At 46.6% G+C, this 19368-nt stretch overlaps 1 protein-coding gene across 5 annotated transcripts in view; it reads right to left on the reverse strand.

Annotated features, from left to right (window-relative positions):
- FRMD5 (FERM domain containing 5) overlaps window positions 1-19368 on the reverse strand; it is a 337264-nt gene that overhangs the window by 5587 nt on the left and 312309 nt on the right. For all 5 annotated transcript variants that reach the window (XM_023514298.1, XM_023514296.1, XM_023514295.1 and 2 more), the window contains 6 exons: window positions 14605-14693; window positions 11499-11562; window positions 10898-10989; window positions 7878-7952; window positions 6989-7057; window positions 5953-6059 (listed from right to left, as the gene is read on the reverse strand). In XM_023514298.1, coding sequence (XP_023370066.1) covers window positions 5953-6059; window positions 6989-7057; window positions 7878-7952; window positions 10898-10989; window positions 11499-11562; window positions 14605-14693 — 496 coding nt within the window. The remainder of the gene's footprint in view (window positions 1-5952; window positions 6060-6988; window positions 7058-7877; window positions 7953-10897; window positions 10990-11498; window positions 11563-14604; window positions 14694-19368) is intronic.

Here is a 19368-nt window from a genome sequence, read left to right on the forward strand (position 1 = left end):
TTTTTTTTTTTTATCTCACAATACACTTGAGTTTATAGTTAGGCACATTTAAATTACATTGATCCAAAAAAAAAAAAAAGGACAAAAACAATATATTTTTACTGTGCTGTGAACTTCATTTGAAAATAATTAATAATCTTCAAAAATTTCTGGTTCGGCACCCGTAGCACAGTGGTTATGGTGCCAGCCACATGCACCAAGGCTGGCGAGTTCAAACCCAGCCCTGGCCAGCTAAACAACAATGACAACTGCAACAAAAAAATAGCCAGGAGTTGTAGTGGGTGCCTCAGCTACTTGGGAGGCTAAGGCAAGAGAATCATTTAAACCCAAGAGTTTGAGATTGCTGTGAGCTGTGATGCTATGACACTATCGAGGGCAATATAGTGAGACTCTGTCTCAAAAAAACAATTTTTTTTTTTACAGGACATCTAAGATCCTCTTATGATACACTGGTGTAGCACTCTGGTTGAAAATCACTGCTCTACAGGAACAAACCCTGGAATTTGGGTGATGGGGCTGGGTGATGGCAGGGCACCTGCTGTCTGTCTGTACTCATCACCTCACCACTGGTACATTGGCCACAGCTCTCACTTTCTGCTTTCAGAACCCCCCTCAGGGTCCTAATTGTATTTTCTTTGTCTCTGGGTAAAATCTTAAATTTGGTTAATGTTTTAAACTTTTTAAGGTACTTTCATTTTATCTTTCAACAACTCCATGAAGTAATTAGGGTGAGAGGTTACAGAACTTGCCTGAAATCATGTGGTTGGTTGTTAAAGGCAAAGCCAAGGATAGAATCCAAGCCTCTTTCTAGTTCAAGGTACTACTCATCATATATAGAGTCCTCACTTAAGGTTCTCGGAAACTCTGATTTTAAGTGAAACCAGGTACAGCAGGTCCTCAAATAAATTCATTGTCATTTTGTCATAATGTTGATGAGGGAAAAAAGTGGTTTCATTACATTGTTTTGCTTGAAGTTGCAATTTCCAAGAACCTATTGATGTCTAGGTGAGGACTTAACTCTAGTTAATTCCAGGAAATGGAAAGTGGACTACGATGGATTAAGACTAAGTGGTTCTCAACCTTCCTAATGCCGCGTGGCCCTTTAATACAGTTCCTGTGGGTCTTGACCCACAGGTTGAGAACCACTAGATTAGGTCAATAGCCTGCATTTGCTTTCGATTTAGGTCTCAATTGCCAAGAAAGTAGAAAGAACATGAAATTAAGAGCCCAGTCCCTTGCTCTAGAGCTCCTGATGTTCTTTAACCTTTCTATTGCCCAGTGTCCCTCCCTGATGCTCCCATTTGTGCCTATGGACCTCAGAGTATGTTATAGGTCATTGCTAAAACAGAACCTTTAAGGGCCTGATGCAGCCTGTGCCTGTTCTGGCTCTTTCCCCAAGCACTCTTTCTCTGCCCCCTTTCTCTGGAATCTCAGCCCATTTCACCGTGCATGTGGTACCTTTTCAAAGGCCTGCCCTTTCACAAGGACAGCTCTGACTGCCAGATCTTCCAAAGTGTGACTGGCTTAGTTGCCAGTGACCACTTTAATGCAAGCTTAGCTTGGCCTACAATTCAGCCCTCTGCTTGCTGGGGAAGGAGAGCGGCAGACCCTCTGTCATCAGAAGAGAACAAGGCAGTGGTCACCAGAAGCCACAACACATCGGGAGCTGGTGTTCTCAGTGAGCAAGACCATGGCCAGGGATGCATTCTAGTAGAATGCTTGGCAAATACGGTTATTTAGTGAATGTTAGTCAGACTGCTCTCCTGACAGAAACTCTTACCTAGAAGGCTATCATTTTATCTCAGGTTAGTCCTGTATAAGCAATTAAGTTTTCAGTATGGAGGAACCACACCTGCCCTGCCCCTTCCTCAAGCTGTTTTTCCGAGCCAGATGTGGTGGGTCCACTGGGAGGCTAAGTAATGCAGCAAAACAGAGGAGAGTCTTTTTACCTTGGAGGTGTTCTGGCTGAGTCCCATAACCAGGAGTGGCTCCCAGTGGGCAGCGGGGGACAGAAGTCAGGACCCTACCCTGGAGTCGGGGCCCCATCCTCAGGATACGCACACTTAAGTGCCGAGAGCAGTGATTAGTCAGCCGGAGCCGGACGGGGACTCTGGTGTGAATCTTAATCAGAGTCTTCCCCATGGTGGCCCAGGAGGGCAGATACTTCAGTGGAAAACAGCTGATCTCTTCAGAGAAACCATCCAGGCAGGGGAGATACCAAGAGGGAAAGCCACTAGGGACGAAGGATTTCCACTGATGTTATGCCATAGCAGCCCCTCAGCAGTGCCTCCTGTGCTGGAGAGAGAAGGTCAGATCCCCACGCCTCAGATCAGGCTGAACTGCAAGGAAGGAGCAGCTTTGCGAGGCTGGCGTTATCAGCGCACTGGATTTAGTCAGAAGCACTTAGAGCCATAAAAAGTCATGCTTCCTAGCCTACAGCCCTCTCCCTGAGGCCTGGATAAGGCCCCAACCTCTCAGGTTGAGGGACAGAGAGGTCAGCAAAGGATTCCAGAGGGGAGGGGACATCAGGACTGTCCCAGAAAATCCAGGATGTAAAAGTTACAAAGACATTGGATGTTATCCAGACCACACATGGTACAGGCCTGCTCTGGTGCCAACAAAGTCACACGGTCTACACAGCCTGTGAAGTACAAGGAGGTAGTTTCTGTGACACTAACTTATGGGCTGCATGAACTGTAGGAAAGACAACCTTTGATGGAGCATGAACCAATTTCAAACGCCCATAAATTCCTTGGGATTTTGGTTGTGCCTTTCTTCTAAGGCCCTCATCACGTGGTTGGGTGGAGAGTTAGGGACAGCTATATTTGTTAGAGGCAAAACCTTTTCTTAAAATATGGTGCACCTGAACTCTTGCCTCCTGGACGTTGATCCATTCTTTATTTACCCAGGCTTGGTAGCCCCTGCTCTTTATTTTTTCCACATCTAAACCAGATGTCCACATCCCTCTCCTCACCCTGAGCCTGTGAGGTTCATTTCTGCTGAGTCAGTTTTTAGCTGTTTCTACCTGTACTCTCCTCAATCTGATGGGTCCTGGGCTAGGGACTATGACTAGGCCATAGCCTCCTTATCTGCTGGCAGCCTTGGGCATGGGGTGTGAAAGAGCAGGTTGGCTTGGTGAGTGGTAGCACATGGGAGCCTGCTGAACCATAATCTGCCAAGTGTGAAATGCCATGGGGCTGGCTGAGATTTTGAAGATGTGCCCTCCCTTAGCATTTTGCAAGTGGGGGTGACAGGTTTGGACAAGGAACCTGCTGCGGCAGTGGGAGAAGATAGGTTCTAGGAGGAGGTGGGCTGGGAACTGAGGCAGGCTCAGCATGTCTCAGGAACAAAGGACTGTTTTCCCATGTGAGTTGTGCTCACCCTACTTGGCAGTTGGCTCCAAATGACCCCACACAGCTTCAGCCTTCCCACTCCTGGAGATGCTGGTTTTGCTGGACATTCTTCTCTATTCTAGGAATTAGGCATGTGTGAGGCTTCTCTGCTATTTTATACCCCATACTAGTGCTGGCTCCCCCATGTTAGCCTTTTCTTTGGGAGGACAGCTCTACCAACTTTTTGTAGAAGCCTTGGGGTAAACTCACTGGTGTTAGCCTCAGGATGGATGGAAAGAAGAGCCCCAGAGAGGGAAGAAAGTTGTTTTCTCAAAGGAAGAGAAAAATTCATTTTACTTTCCTGAGATGTAAACTCATCTTAGAAAAAGTGCTACAAACCTCATTGCTGAATATCACTATGGTGACCTTCAGAGGGAAGCTATGTACTGACACCAGAGCAATTTTGGAACTCTTTTTTTGAAATGGCCATCAGAGCTATCTTCATATTACCCTTGATGTCTGGAATGTCATCAAAATATCTTCCTTTCAAGATTTCCTTTATCTTCAGGTAAAGAAAAAGTCATTGAGGGGCCAGATCAGGTGAGTAGGGAGGGTGTTCCAATATAGTTATTTGTTTACTGGCTAAAATCTCCCTCACAGACAGTGCTGTGTGAGCTGGTACTTTTGTTGTGCTATAAGAGCCCATTTTGGCATATGCTTCGCATGCCAAGATTTTTAGTTAAGATTTTCCTATTTCTCTATCAATGTTTATTGGTCTTGGCTGGGTGTGGTGGCTCACGCCTATAATCCTAGCACTCTGGGAAGCCAAAGAGGGTGGACTGCCTAAGCTCAGGAATTTGAGACCAGCCTGAGCAACAGCAAAGACCCCGTTTCTACTAAAAATAGAAAAAAATAGCTGGGCATTGTAGTGGGCACTTAGTCTCAGCTAGTTGGGAGGCTCAGGCAAGAAGATCACCTAAACCCAAGAGTTTGGGGTTGCTGTGAGGTACAAGGCCATGGCACTGTAACTAGAGTGACAGAGTGAGACTATGTCTCAAAAAAAGTTTACTTAGTCTGCTACGCTTCTCACAGTAAGCCAATGATTCTGACGCACAATTCAATGAATTTTTATAATTTTGTGAGTTCTGTGCATGGTGGCAGCTTCACAAACTTAATTGTCAGATCTTGTATACCCCAAAAGATGAGGGATAGTGAAAGCAAGCCCAGTTCTCTAGCTCAGCCTAAGATGGGAGGAAAACCAGGAGGCCTTACCTAGTGCTGCTCAGCTCTCTTCATAATCCATACTTGGCAGAGTGGTTATACTTAGTAGTCTCTCACATCCACCTCCATTCTGCAGTGGGGCAGGGACTCAGAGAGGCAACCTGACCCAGAAAGTGCATGGCAGAACTCCTATTCACATCTTATCTTTGACTTCTGACCAGGGCTCTTTGCACTGTGCTGGCTGCCTGCCTAGTAAACATGTTAGCCTCTTGAAAGTACTTCTGCATGTATTAGCTTCCTTACAACCAAGGGAGTGGGCAAGGAGGGGTTATCTCTGTTTTACAGATGGACAACTAAGGTACTCAAATAATTAACTTGATGCTGGTTGCCTAGGTCAGGGTTCTCAACCCTTAGACTGTCTGGAGTTAGATACCAGACTCAGGTAATGTGGAATGTCATACTCATAGTGATGACATCCTAAAATCCTGAAGACAAACCAGAGATCTTCCCAGGGGAACAGCAGAGGAATGTCCTTCCTGATCTGAGTAATTCTTCATTTGCATTAACAAGCAGCATTCCCACAAAAAGGGCAGAAGGCCTTCCCTCCCCAGCTTCCACTCCATTAATCCCAGGGGCCAGACAGGTTTGAAGCAATCCTACTGCTATCTCCTACTGTTTGAGATCTTCTGAGGTCTTATAAGAACATCATATTCAGGAATGAAAGCACTCAACTTTACACCCATATCCAGCCTGCTGGAGACCTGGGTCAGTGACAGCAGCTAGAAGGTAATATTCTGGGAGGACATCCTAATAATGTCAGCTATCCAAAAAATAGACTATTGGTCTCTGCTATTGAGTTACCAAGTTCAGTGAAGATACATGGAATTTCTGTCTTCCCACCTTTTCTTCCTCCAAAGGGAAGGAAGGGTGGAAAGATCCGGGGCATACTGGATTTCCTGAGACAGTGGTAAGGAATTCAGGACAGACAGCAACCAGACATATTTGTATAACTAAAGTAGATGGGGACAGCTACTGGAATGCTTCAAAACCAAGTTTTTGTTTCTTGGTTAACTGTCTCAGCCATCTTGGCTATTTAAGCTGTGGCGATTGGTCAGATCTAGCACACAAGTGAAAGCCTCTTGGTGGAAAGCAATTTCAGTATTTCCTGGAACTTGGTAGATCCAGGGCTAACCTAGGACCCTCAGATCTACAAGCCCCATCCTGGACCACAGCACAGCAGGCCTAGGTGGGATGCGCCTTCACCTCACATCCAACCTTCTTCTTTCCCTTCTTCTGTCCCTAAGGCAAATTAGGGACCTTACCAAGGTTCGTGAGGAAGAAACTGGCCAAGTCACAATTTGGAGGAACCCAGTGGTCATCTTCAGAAGCTCATGCTCACCTTCCATGATGGAGATGTGAACAGCTCTTCTGCGGGTCCTAGGGACACTGCTCAGTCTTGGGCCATGGGTTATGGAGGGACAGCTCCGGCTGGGAACCATCCCTGCTCTGAGGTTAAGGAAAAAGAGAACTTTGTTGACTTCAGTGCACAAATTTGGGAGGTACTTGGAATTGACTGCTGGCTATTAGGATTGCTTGTCTGTATTAAGTTTTTAAGAAAATCTTCAATGCTTTTTCTTTACCTTTGGCCCGTGGATCCCAGTCAAGAGACATTGCTTCAAACTCCTCCATCTCCTATTATCCTAGCCCCACCTGAACCTTTCTTTAGTGCACAACACTGCCGCTAGTTGGGGGTGAGTGGGTAGGGAGGCAGGACTGTCAGGGAGTAAAGCCTCAGGATGAGCAGTACTGAAAATGCACCTGAGGACCAAGACTGGCCAGCCTCCCTAATCTCCAGTAGAGGCTGCTGGTGACAGGGGGCTCTGTGTGAGGCAGCAGGAGTAATTCTTCCATTCCCTGAGGCAAAGGCTGGTTGGCAAATTCTAGCCTTCTTGGCCAATCATATTCTTTCTAGGTCTTATCAGCTTCTAGGAGATAGGCTTTTGGAAATGCATGATGTATGGCTTATTCCTGAAGCATGTTTACTGAAACTATTTTATACCCAGTTTGGCAGGGCTGTGGGGCTATGCCTGGCTTCCTCTAAGAGTCTCATTCCAGAACCAATGACATACTGCTTCCTGGACACATTTTCCGTAGTCTGTGATCAAAGTTAAGCTTGGGAGGACAGAAGAGAACTACTGAGTGAGGTGGCACCTGGGTGTGCTATACTATCTGTAGCAGCAGTCCTCCTGCATTCTCTATCAAGGGTCAAAGACTTCTTCCCCTTACTTTCAGCTGAGACAGGTTTCTTCAACTTCCTGCCCTATTCTCCTGCCCCTTTGGTGGCCATTGTGGCCAGGAGCATCACAGTACTCAATCTTCTGAGATTCTGGGATCTGAGCTGGATCTGGTTTTACACGAAGCCCCTGGCAGCCTACCTGTGTATTTCTGGTGGTTCCCGTTTGATCTTAGCACTTGACTCCATTACTTCCTTTGCAACTCGGCCGCTATAAGTAGAATAAGGAGAACAAGCAAGAAATGAGACAGTGTTCCAGGACTGGGCTCCTCTCCAAGATCTCGGGTGCTTTGGCTCAATTGGGAAATGGCCTCTTTGGCCCATCCCTTCCCCCTACGTTTTGGTCACTGAGAAAGTTTGCTTGTTGGGGTAAAGAGTTCTAAACTGTTATGATGGCCTATCATGGAGAGTTCTCCATCTCTGGAGTCTTTGGGATCTTCTATACTCAGGAATGATTCTTCATTCAGCATGGGAGGAAAAAAGCAACCTTTAGACAGGGTAACAAAAACAATTACTGTTACAGTTCTTATTTTGCAACTGTTGTAAGAGAAGGAAAAGAACCTCACAGACAGGCCAGGCTCACCTGTAGTCCTAACACTTTGGGAAGCAAAGGTTGGAGGACTGCTTAAGGCTAGGAGTTCAAGACCAGCCTGAACAAGGGCGAAATCCCTGTCTACAGAAAATTGGAAAATCAGCCAGGTGAGGTGGGAAGGCTCCTATAGTACCAGCTACTTAGAGGCTGAGGAAGGAGGATCACTGAAACTCACAGTGAGCTATAATGAAGCCACTCCAGTCAAGCTAGAGTGACAGAGCAAGATCCTGTCTCAAAAATACCAAAAAGCCTATAGACAACCAACTGTAGGGAAAGAAAGAGTAAAAGACAGAAAAATTGTTTAGGGATAGAAACCTCAGCCTTGTTTTGAGTTCCTCAGTGTTTTATTTTCAAGGATAAAGACCACTAAGTGAGTGACTGTTTTCCAGAGAAGGGTCTGAAAATAGATCCATAATGGTTACTTACTGTCACTATTTACCTGTATCGGAACCGGCTCCCTTTAAAGAATAAATTGCTGCTGGATACTGTGCGGACTTGGCTTGACTTCTCCAGCCTGCAGCAAGGCAAAGTGCAGTGTGACAGACAGCTTGAAACTCACCCAGGCTAAAGCAGAACATTCCCAGCTCCTTCCAAAGGCTACTTAAGGAAACTACTCAGGAAGAAGCCTGTTCTAACCCACTCTAGTTTCAGACTCTCTTACCAACTGTCCTCTTGCTTCAGTGCCCAGGACAGTCCTGTGGGAACCCATTATAATGTCAGGAGAGAAAGATCCCCAAGTATGTTTCACGTAGTTCACCAGGGGATGGCAGAGGATGATGGTCTGGGGGAATAATCTCAGCCAGGCCACTTACTAGCAGTGTGGCCTTGGGCACATTTCTTTCCCTCTCATCTATAAAATGATGGACTGGGGACTTCTATACCTCAGGGGTCCCTTCCAGTCCTACCTAGTATTTTGACTTCGTATCTGTGTGTAGGTAATTATGCCCTTCCTCTTCCATCTCCCTCTTGGCGATCCTTAAATCACAGGGTGTCCCAGAAGTCACCATACATAGGAAAATGGGAGAAATTGTACCTAAATGTACCTTTATTTACAAAATATTCATTGCAAAATTTTGCAAAGAGGTGACCAACATGTAGAAAATATTTTGCAAATAAAGGTACATTTAGCTACTGTTTCCCCCATTTTCCCTGTGCCTGGTGGCTTTTGGAATACCCTGTTCATTACCATAGTTAAGACTATGAGAAGTCCTGCAGTGAAGAAACTAACATTAATCACTTGACATTAATAAAAAGTTCCATTGTGTATTTGAGCTTGGAGCTTTCTTCCTTCCCCCAAAATGCTTGTGTAACATCATTTTCAAGGTTTTGGAAGGCCATGGGAACTGTAGAACATCTTTCTGGTTGATTTCACCAATCCCATTAGCTGTCTCACACTTAGAAATGGAAGCTTGGGCAGAGCTGCCCAGAGAGAAGTCTCATAAGACCCAGCTTACTTGTGACACACCCAGGTGCCTATAGTACTAAACAGGCAGCAACCCATTTGGGTCTGAAATCTTTGGTATGAGGTCAGTAGAAACTGTCCCCTAAAGCCATGAACAGTTCCTAAGAGACACTATCCCCACCTGCCTTGGGGCTCCATGAGGTCTGAGTCCACCTTCCTTCTTGCCTAGCAGATCCTCAAGCCTGACTCTACTCCTGTCCAGACACTGCCAGAGGCTGGACTAGTGACTTGTATGTGAGTGATGCTGAGAGCAAGGTCACAGAGAGAGTCTGCCACAGACTTGGCATAACTGGGGATCTGACCCAGCATAGAGGCTTTAACAATTAGAATATTAAGGAGGCAATAGAAGCTGGAAATGACCTCAGTTCCCAGTGTGGGTACTGGCCGGGCTGGGTGGGTATGGAGATCTATTAGTGGAAAGACGCAGAAACTGAGTTTGGTCACAGGTTCAGAAGCATACTTCTATTCTCAAGACACAGATGGAAAAGCAAAGCCCTTAAAAATGGTGCTGGAGGCATGAAAAGATAAGGGAAGGGGATTACTTGCATTTGTATTAGACACTTTGGCAAAGAGAAGGAGAATGCTTCTAAATATACCACTCCCCAGGCAGTGACAGCTAAGTGTGGGGAAGGCCTCTGCTCCTGCCTTCCTTTCTCTGTTGGGGAGGCTCACAGGACCCTGTTTTTCCTGGGCTATTTCTCTGTCCCACAAGTGGGAGTTTGCCTCTCAAGTTGCTTCTCTCCAGGATCATGTAACTGGCCAAACCTGGGTTCTCTCCTCACCGACCTAGGAAAGGTGTTAACAAAAGAAAGGTTTTCCTGACTTTCCCTGGACAGCAAGGACTGAACGGGAGAGACATCTGACCATTGACCAGGCTTCTTCAGCAGAAGAAAGAAGCCCACTCAGATTAGAATTCTGCCTGCCCAAGCACTTCAGAACCTACTCAAGAAACAGCAGCTGGGGCTGGGGCCCTAGTAATCGGGAGGACACTGCTTCTGCTGGCTGGCATTCTTAGCAGCCAGCAGGTGGCAGAGTCTATTCACCAGAAAGGAGGATGGTGCCACTCAGCCCAGAGCAATTCTGATCTTTCCAGGATCATTCAGGTTATTGGAGGGGGCACCTAGCCTCTCAGGGGCATTTGGTGACAGTAAGGCTCACCTTGGGTGAAATAGACCACACACTCTGTCTTGCCTTGTCTTAAGATACATATTAAAGCATACATCATTCTATTTTTAAAACAAAACTAAGGGGTTTAGTTTAATATTCTTTGCCTGGCATATTCCTAGTTTCTTGATGGGTCATTTCTTTGCTTCCTTATGCTTTTTAAAACCATTTTCTTAACAATAGAAAATGGAACACAAAATCCTTTGATAAGCAAAGTTCTTGCCTTTGGCTTGAACCTGGTTTCTCAGTAACAGTCAATTCCTTGCCCACCTCAGCTACCCTAACCTGTGCTCTTAGGCACTTGGCCTGTCACTGGCAACCCCGCTAGCAGTGAGACACCAGGAAGGGCTGGTATCAACCCCAGATTAGCTCCGGCCCCCAATAGGAAGCAGACCCAAGTCTTTTGGGGCTGGGGCCTAGAAACCAGGGAGCTTCCCTGGGTTGTGCCTGGTCCTTTGTGGAGCTGTTGTGTTCTAGGCTTCCCAAGGGCACTGAATGGCTCCCTAAGTGCAGCTTGATTCAAGATAGGTATCCATTGGCCTTTTCTGGCCCAAATCTTGCCCCTAACAACCAGACAAGCTTTACCATTGGGGGCTGTCCAAGGACATCTCCAGGCAGACACCTTGGACTACCTAGCTGAACCATATTCCCAGACCTTGGCTCTGTATCTCCAGGGGCTATTGACAGAGACACAGGAAGGGTCCAAGCTTCACTAGAAAGCCCAGTTCTATGATCTCATGCCTTCTTTCAGTTTGCCTCCCCATCATTCCTCAAAATAGCCTTTGTGACTTTGGCTCTGATAAAGATGGTCCCTGTTGCATATGTCCACTCACTTGTAGAAGGCTTGGTTCTCAATTCCACATTTCCAGAGGTGCTTACAGGCTTCTGGAGTTGGAGCAAAATAAGTGAGAATAATTTTCTTTTCCTGCAGAAAATTCCACATAGAAATGGCTGAGTGTGAATGGAGAAGTGAAGGGTTAAGTAGCCCAGGACCCTGACCTCTGAGCTGTTGGAGGGCCCCGGCAGCTGGTTAGTTGGGAGGGAACACCTGCAGGACCCTTCGCAGTAGAGATTGGTTCACTTCACACATGGCAAGTCCAATTAGTAAGTCTCAGCTGGCATAGATTGAACCAGGAGAGCCCTTGGTGAGAAAGAGGCACTTACATCTGGAATTTCCATATGGAAGAAAAAGAATCTTGTTTGTATTTCTTGGAGGTAAGGATCTCTTGGGTGGAAGCTCTGGGTGTCATCAGCATCCCTGAGGAGTGCTATGCTCCAGAGTCTTTAAACCCCTTCATACCTCATGTCTAGGTCTTGACTTTAGTCTTGGCTTAGTATGCAGGTGGCTTAGTTCCATCTAGACCCCTTAAACTTGGCCCTGGCCACTAGGAACCATTCCCCACCCACCCCCAGGAGAAAGAAACCAGTACTCACCTCTTTCTGACTTACGTATAAATAGAAAGTCTTTCCTTCAAATTTCAGCTTGGTTACCTCATTCCTAGAAGCACAAAGAGAGTGCCTGTCACCTCATGTGGGCTGCATGTTCACAGCCAAGTCTTGTAGATGCACAGCCCACCCCGACTTGAAGGGTCTCCAGGCACAGACACAATTTTAGCCAAAATTAGAACTGAAACAAGACAGCAGCGCAGTGGCCTTGGAGAACAGTTGTTGGAACAATTCAATCCACAGTTTTCTGGTCAATCACACTATAATAATAGGGTGATAGGATTTCAGGCTCATCAACAGTGGCTGTAAAAGGGAAACATTTGCATGTAAAGTGAGTCTAGGTAGAGTGTGGGTCATTTCAGGATTAGGTTCATAACATGGGTGCATTAATTGGATGGGATTATGAAACATAAGATGCCACAGGTAGCTGATGAGGCCAAAGTTCAAGATACAGCAAATAATGAAAAACAATGCAACCAGGTTCTGAGGGAGTTGAGTCTTTCAGGTGACTGTGCCACGGGATGGAAAATGCAGTTTAATGCAGACAAATGTCAGACAGTCCAGGGAGGGGGCAGGGCAACATACCAAAGAGAGAGAACAAATTACATGGAACAGTCATGCAGCGTACTGACCAGGAAAGGGGCTTAGGGGTTATTGTAGAAAAATCCTTGAAGCCACCAGCCCAGTGAATGGCTGCAGTAAAAGAGGCAAACAGGATACTGGGGTATGTCACCCGTGGGACAGACACAAATCAGAAGAAGTGACATGGTTACTGTACATGGCACGGCCTAGACCTCACCTCCATATACTGCTTCTCAGCCTTGGTTACATTTGCAAAATGAAAAAAATACTAGGGTCTTAGGTGGATGTCCCTGAGAGCCAGAGCTCTGCCTCAGCATCAGTTGTTCCTTACTTCCCTTCCATTTGTCCAGCACAGCTGCCCTCTGGAGCCTCAGGGCCTTTTCCACATCACTGGAAGCCTTATTTTTCTACCCAACAGGGACCCCCCAAGGAGGTCTGATTGTGCACATCTGCCTCCACTTGGCTTCTTTCTCTTTGTAACTTCTAGGGACATTTACTTAATATCTACCTTAATACTACCGTAGAAAGGTAGTAAGAACCACGTACCTGATTTACTGCTGGGCATAGCTCAGGGGACAGGAGAATCACCTGTTCTCTATGATCCTGGAAATCATGGCTGGGTCAGGATGAGGGCTCACATCTGACCACCAGTTCTGAGCTAATACAAGCCGCATGGTATTCTTTTCCTGTCTGATTCCCTTTTATTCCACCCCCCCACCCCCCCACCCCCGGCAACAAATCAATCATCAATCTCTCCTTCACATGCAGAAGACATTAAACGTCAATTGGTTAATATATACACAAGCATGGCTGGATCATTTAGGTTCCAGCAAGCAAGGGAGGAAAGTAAGGAGTTTTGTTTTGGAAGTGAGATTGGGTTTGTATTTATTATTACAAACTCAAGACAGGCTGAAGAGGGGACTTCCTGAGGAAGTGGCACATGTGGAAAGAAATGGGTCTGGGGGAAGTGGGGATCTTCAGGAGGGGTAGGGACACTTAGAGATCATAAGTGTCTAACAGGTGCATCCTACTTGTTTGTAGCTAAACTGGGCCCCTGACAGGGACCTCATGAAACAGCCACCCCAGTCAGCATGTGGCCCAGGATCTGGGCCCTCTAGGGAACATTAAGTAGCCTGGACATCCAGGCAGCAAATGCTCCACACTAGGAGGGCTATGGCCTGATCCTGCTCGCTGTCTTTTATTGAAAAAGGATTTGTTAGACAGGAGATCCTCACCCAGAGAGCACAATGAAGCGGGCCAATGTGAAGAAGCCCTGGAAGCAGGTGTGTTCTGGTCTAGTAGTAACTTGAGGGCACATGCTGCTGTCCTGGGGAATGGGACCTGGCCCTACATGTCTGAGGAGCAATTTCCCCAGTGCTCTGTTTGGTCCTTATATTGCCACCCTTCCCAAGAACAATATGGGTTGAAAAGGTGGTTTCTGTCCACAAACTCAGTGGGGAAGCTAAGGATGGCGTAGGAGGATAGATGCCCTGCAGCAGCCCTGGAAGAATGCTTACTAGAAAGCAACTCTGTACTCAGATTCCTCATCAGCTGTTTTGGAGAAGGCAAAGGAACCAAGACAGGGAGTAGGCTTCCTCTGCTGAGCTCGGCTGGAGCAAGGGAAGCCACTTATCTAAGCCCATGGGAGGATCTGGCCAACTTAGAGTTGGCAGTCTAAGGTCCAAGAAGGTACAGAAATCATAGGGGCTTAGTAAAATATGCAAAATTTTCTTGGAAAATTTGCATGGATTGGCCAGCAATAGAGTCTCCAGGGTAGCCAAATGTCAATCAACAAACCAGAGCCATGCAGAACAGACCTCAAAAGCAAAGACTGGGCAGGAGAGGAAGCAGTTCAGCACAGCTGCAGCTGAGGCAGTGGCTCTTGCCTGTTAGGAGCAGGAGTGGAGCAGGGAGGGAAGGAAGAGTGGGGATATGACTTCTGGTGGCTGAGGACACTTAAGTCCTAAAGAGGAATGAGAGTTCAGTTCACCAGTATCTGAACTCTTGCAGACAAAATGGCCACAGTGGGAGCTGGTCTGAGGAGGGTGTTTTGCCAGAGTTAACAGGGTGACATATCTGTCCTAGGGGTCACTGCCTGTGAGCTCTTCCCTTTTTAACAGAGTATTAAGGGTACTGGGCCATCCACAGAGATGCTCCAGAACAACCTGCCCTAGAGGGCTACATGTGGCCCTCTGTAGGGGAGGGGTGGGTGCTGTTCTCTTGAGAACTTGGCTTCTCTAACACTACCCCAGGCCTCTAATCCTCTGCAGAAATCAAATGTCCATACCCTTTCTCTCTTTGGGAGAGGCTGTTGGCTCTCAGGGACACCCCTTTGGAAGAACAGGATCCCCAGGAAGAGACCACTCCCTTTGTCAGTTACCATTATCAACATAAGGCTTTGGAAAGTGCTCGGAACCATAATTGCCCACTCACAGACAAAGGATGCAGGAACCAAGCCCCCTCCCCAGTTGGTGAAATATAAAGAGCCTATTTGGAAAATGAAAACACTCACCATTTAATGAAGTGGACCCTCTTGTTTCCTTGAAGAACAACAAACCCAAAAGGAGTGAAGGCCAAAAATGCAGCATTTCCTGATACATCCTGTAACACAGAAAGACTTCTCACTGGGAGGATGCAGGTGCAGAGGTGAAAGGGTAAGAAACAGTTCATAGGTGACGCAGGGCTAATACTTGGCAGTAGGTCACAGAGGGAAGAGCACACCCCTTGAAATCACAAGACTACAATTTGAAACCCAGCCTTGCCACTTGCCAGCTTCGTGACTATAGGCAAGTGACAAACTGAGGTTCGGTTTCCTTCTCTGTAAGTTGTAGATTATAATGACAACAACCTTAGAAGGTTATTGTGAATATCCAGAGAGAATGGTGAAACCTCATGCTTTGCTAATATGACTGCAAAATGGTTAGGTCATTTTAATTAAAGCATTTGGAAGTTCTTTAGATTGTTTAAACACAGTATTACCATATGACCCAGGAATTCCACTCCTAGACATGTACCTGACAGAATTAAAAATATATGTCCACACAGAAAATAATACATGATTTTTTTTTTTTTTGAAATAAACGTCTTACTCTGTTGCCCTGGAGTTGAGCATTGTGGCATCATAGCTCACAGCAACCTCAAACTTCTGGGCTCAAGTGTTCTCCTTGGGACTACAGGTGCCGGCCACTATGCCTGGCTACTTTTTAGTAGAGATGGGGTCTTGTTGCTCAGGCTGGTCTCAAAGTCCTGAGCTTAGGCATTCCATCTGCCTTGGCCTCCCAGAGTGCTAGGATTACAGCTGTGCCTGGCCACTAATACATAATTGTTAATACATTATTGTTAGTTGTAGCACTATTCTAATAGCTAAACAGTGGAAACAATCCAATCCATTCTTCAGTGGAAAATGTCCATCTGTTGATAAATAAACAAGTAATATATTATGGTACAATGGAATAGTATTCAGCTGTAAAAAGAAAGGAAATACTGATCCATGCTACAACATGGATTAATGATGAAAATATTACATGAAGTAACAAAGCCAGTTATAAAAGATCATACTTTGTGGTCTTTTAACTCTGTGAATATACTAAAAACCACTGAATTGCATACTTTCAGAGGGTAAGTTTTGTGATATGTGATTATACAGGGTGTCCATAAAATAGCTTCCTATTTTAAATTGCACGCTCTTTATGGACACCCTGTATTTCAAAAAACTTTTTTTTTTTTTTTTTTTTTAGATGGAGCCTCAAGCTATCCCCCTGGGTAGAGTGCCATGGCATCACAGCTCACAGCAACCTCCAACTCTTGGGCTCAAGCGAGTCTCCTGCCTCAGCCTCCCAGGTAGCTGGGACTACAGGCGCCCGCCACAACGCCCAGCCATTTTTTGGTTGCAGCCATCATTGTTGTTTGGCAGGCCTGGGCTGGGGATTCAAACCCGCCACCTTAGGTATATGTGGCTGGCGCCTTAGCCGCTTGAGCCACAGGCGCCGAGCCCAAAAAACTTTTTAAAGAGAGAGGCAGTTATCATTATCATGATGGTCCTATGACACCAGGACCCTCAGGAAAGTTTAGTTGAAGAAAAGATAAATAATTGCATGAATGGAACAGTTGCTGAGGTGTCTGAATCAACAGGAAGGCCAATGTCACTATCAGTCTGTAGACACCAGGCTTGATGTTCTATTGAGCAAAGCGGGCAGAAAACACAGCAGAAGCAACAGGTCACCATCCCCTCATGTGGGAAAATGAGCTCTATGAGGACTAGAATGGTGGAACGATTGTGTTCTGAGAGGGGCTTCCTTCCCAGCAGCTGTCAGGCTGCATACACAACAATGGAGAGGGTGTCAGTGTGTTGAGGAGGCCAGACAGTTACACCACAATGGGGGGGTCAAACTTACCTGCAGGAGAACCTTCTGGGCCACAGCTTCGGAGTCAGGGCCAGACACTTGGCATGAGGTGCACAAGTGGTAGCCATGGCTAATGAGCCAGATCACCTGAGGGTGGCCTACCTCAGTCTCCCCACCTTCAGGGTTTGCCTTGTTGGCACAAATTTTAGCCTTATTGGTCCTAAGAACAGTGTGGCCTCTGCAGGGCTTTATAAGCCTTACCTCAAGGAAAAATGTAGTTTTGCCTTAAAACTGCCTCTCAGAGTCAAGGTTACAAGGGTAAGTATCTGGGTCCAGGAACAAAGTATGTGTTTCACCAACATTTCCAATTAATATATCATTATTATTGTTGCTATTGTCCTTTCTTCAGGGCCTATCATAAGCCAGACATTTAGCTGCAAACATGATGTCATTCAACCCATGGGCACAACAAAAAGCTGTTTAAAAATAACTGGAATGTAGACACTAAAGGCACAAGGCTGGATTTCCTCCTGCCTGTCCTGTCACCAGTGCCTGGTGGTGGTTATAAATATCTGAGCACCTGGCACTGCACACAAACACTGTTCCTGCCAGGAGGCACCGGGGCCAGTCTGGCAGGCTCACAGAGGTATGGGTCGGGGCAGGGTGCCCTTGTGGGGAGAGTGCCTGGCAGAGGTAGGTGAGAGAGGCAGTCTGCCTCAAAAGGAAGGTGGACACTGGGAGCCTTCTGCTCACTGTGTAGGCAGGACCCAAAGAAGTCTTAACACTAGGCTGAGAAAGAGACTGGAGGGTGGAAACCTGATTGTCCACAGTGAGTAGAAGAGGAAATATGTATCAGATGAAGGTGTAAGACAATGACATGGGGCAGAGGGGCCAGTTAGGTTGTGGTGGGGGAAATACATATGTGCGCGCAAACTCGAGGGGAAGGCAGAGGTGGGGCAGGCCCAGGGAAGGTGTTTTATAATGCTTGCTGGAATAGAGGAAAGGCCTAGAAAGACAAGGAGCTTGAGGGATGGAAATGAAAGGTTGGGCCTGCAGGAGGGTAGTGGATGGTGTGACACAATAGGGACAGAGTAGGGAAGGGAGGTGAAGAGGTGGGGTGGTGGGGTGGCAGGGGTTTAGGGGAGGGACAGGGATGGGAGTGAGGGATGGCAGGGAAGGGCCCACCCTGCTTCTTCCCACTTGGCTCATGTGGGCAGTGAGAGGCAGGAGAGCACCCCCACTAGAACCACAGTGCCACAGACTGTGGGTCAAACCCCTCAGTGCAGGTCTGGCTCTGCCACTCACTGTGTGACTACGGCCAGGTCCCTAATTCCTCTGTGTTTCAGCTCCTCACTGTAAAGTTAGGGTTGATGATATTAGCTACCTTATAGGTTATGCTACAGGGTACCCCACAAATGCTAGTGGCAGTGTTGTTAATATTACAGCTGCTACTAGTTAAGTTTGTTGAATATAATACAAATTCTTTAAAAAAAAAAACCTAACATTTTACTATTTTTCCTGATTTTGACAGACTTAAATGTTGCTAGTTAGGAAACAGAGGTGGGGGAAGTTACAACAAAAAAGAAGACATTCCTTGGTAGGAGACCATGGAGGAGGAGGATTTGAGTGATCCACGAATCTGTAGTGGGCGTTAGGAGAAAGGGTCAAAGGGCATGACATAGTCAGAGATGTGCTCGAGTTATCCCAGTGACCATTGTCCCTCTGATCAAACCAAAGGGAAGAGGAGGTCCTGCTAGGAGGTGGGCTGTGCCTGCAGTTTGCCCTGGTTGGCCATTCACCTGCATTGTCCAGACACCCCAGGGATGGCTTCTGAGTGAAGGCAGGTGTTAGAGGGGAGCAGTCCTTGTGACCAGACTGGTTTCAACAGGTAGAGAACTGGGAATTGGGATGCCACATCATTCCAATAAGTAACAGTAACACCTGGGCTGATCTCAATCCAGTCTCTCACATGAGGGGAGCAATTCTCCAAACTGCTTCCCATGCAACAGATACAGATGCATGCGCTGCCCAACCACAGGGGCCAGGGTGGTGCCTGTGGCTCAAAGGAGTAGGGCACTGGCCCCATATACTGGAGGCGATGGGTTCAAACCCAGCCCCGGCCAAAAACTGCAAAAAACAAACACAGGGGCCAGGGTGGCTGGAACGTTCGCTTCTAGTCTCTGGCACGGGCTCAGCAACCACTGAGGAGATAGACTTGAATTATAGCAGAAATATTACATCAGTGCCAGCATGAAAATACAAAACACACCCACACCTTCCAGGGAACTTCTCCAGTTTCTTCTGAGTGTCCTCCTTGCCCTTGGGCATTGCATTCAAAATAAGTTGAATGACAAAAAGAAGAGGGGAAGAGTAGAAGAAAAGTGTCACAGACATAGTCACCTTTTCCACAGATCTTCTGTTTTACCAGGCTGTAGTCAGTCTCCTCCCTATTCTCTTCCCATACCTATGAAATCAGTGCTCATGGGACTAAGGCATTAATGGAGCTGGGAGGTGGAATAAAAACTCAGGTGTTAGGCCGGGCACGGTGGCTCCCCTGTAACCCTAGCACTCTGGGAGGCTGAGGTGAAAGGATCCTTTGAGCTCAGGAGTTCGAGAACAGTCTGTGCAAGAGCGAGACCCCCTCTCTACTAAAAAACAGAAAAACTAAGGCAAAAGGATAGCTTGAGCCCAAGAGTTGGAGGTTGCAGTGAGCTATGATGCCATGGTACTCTACCCAGGATGACAGCTTCAAACTCTGTCTCAAAAAACAATCAAATTCAAGTGTTGCCAGCTACGCAGTAGACATCGCCAGCCCCACTTTGCATCAGATGACAGTCAAAAGAATCTAATTTACTTCTAAAGTTGTGAAATCAAAAATTTATTTTCAATTTCTCATTCTTGTGGAAAGAGCTTTAGTCTTTTTTTTTTTTTTT

The sequence above is a fragment of the Otolemur garnettii genome, unplaced genomic scaffold, assembly GCF_000181295.1.
Source record: "Otolemur garnettii isolate 467f Iridium unplaced genomic scaffold, OtoGar3 scaffold00050, whole genome shotgun sequence".
NCBI lineage: Eukaryota > Metazoa > Chordata > Mammalia > Primates > Galagidae > Otolemur > Otolemur garnettii.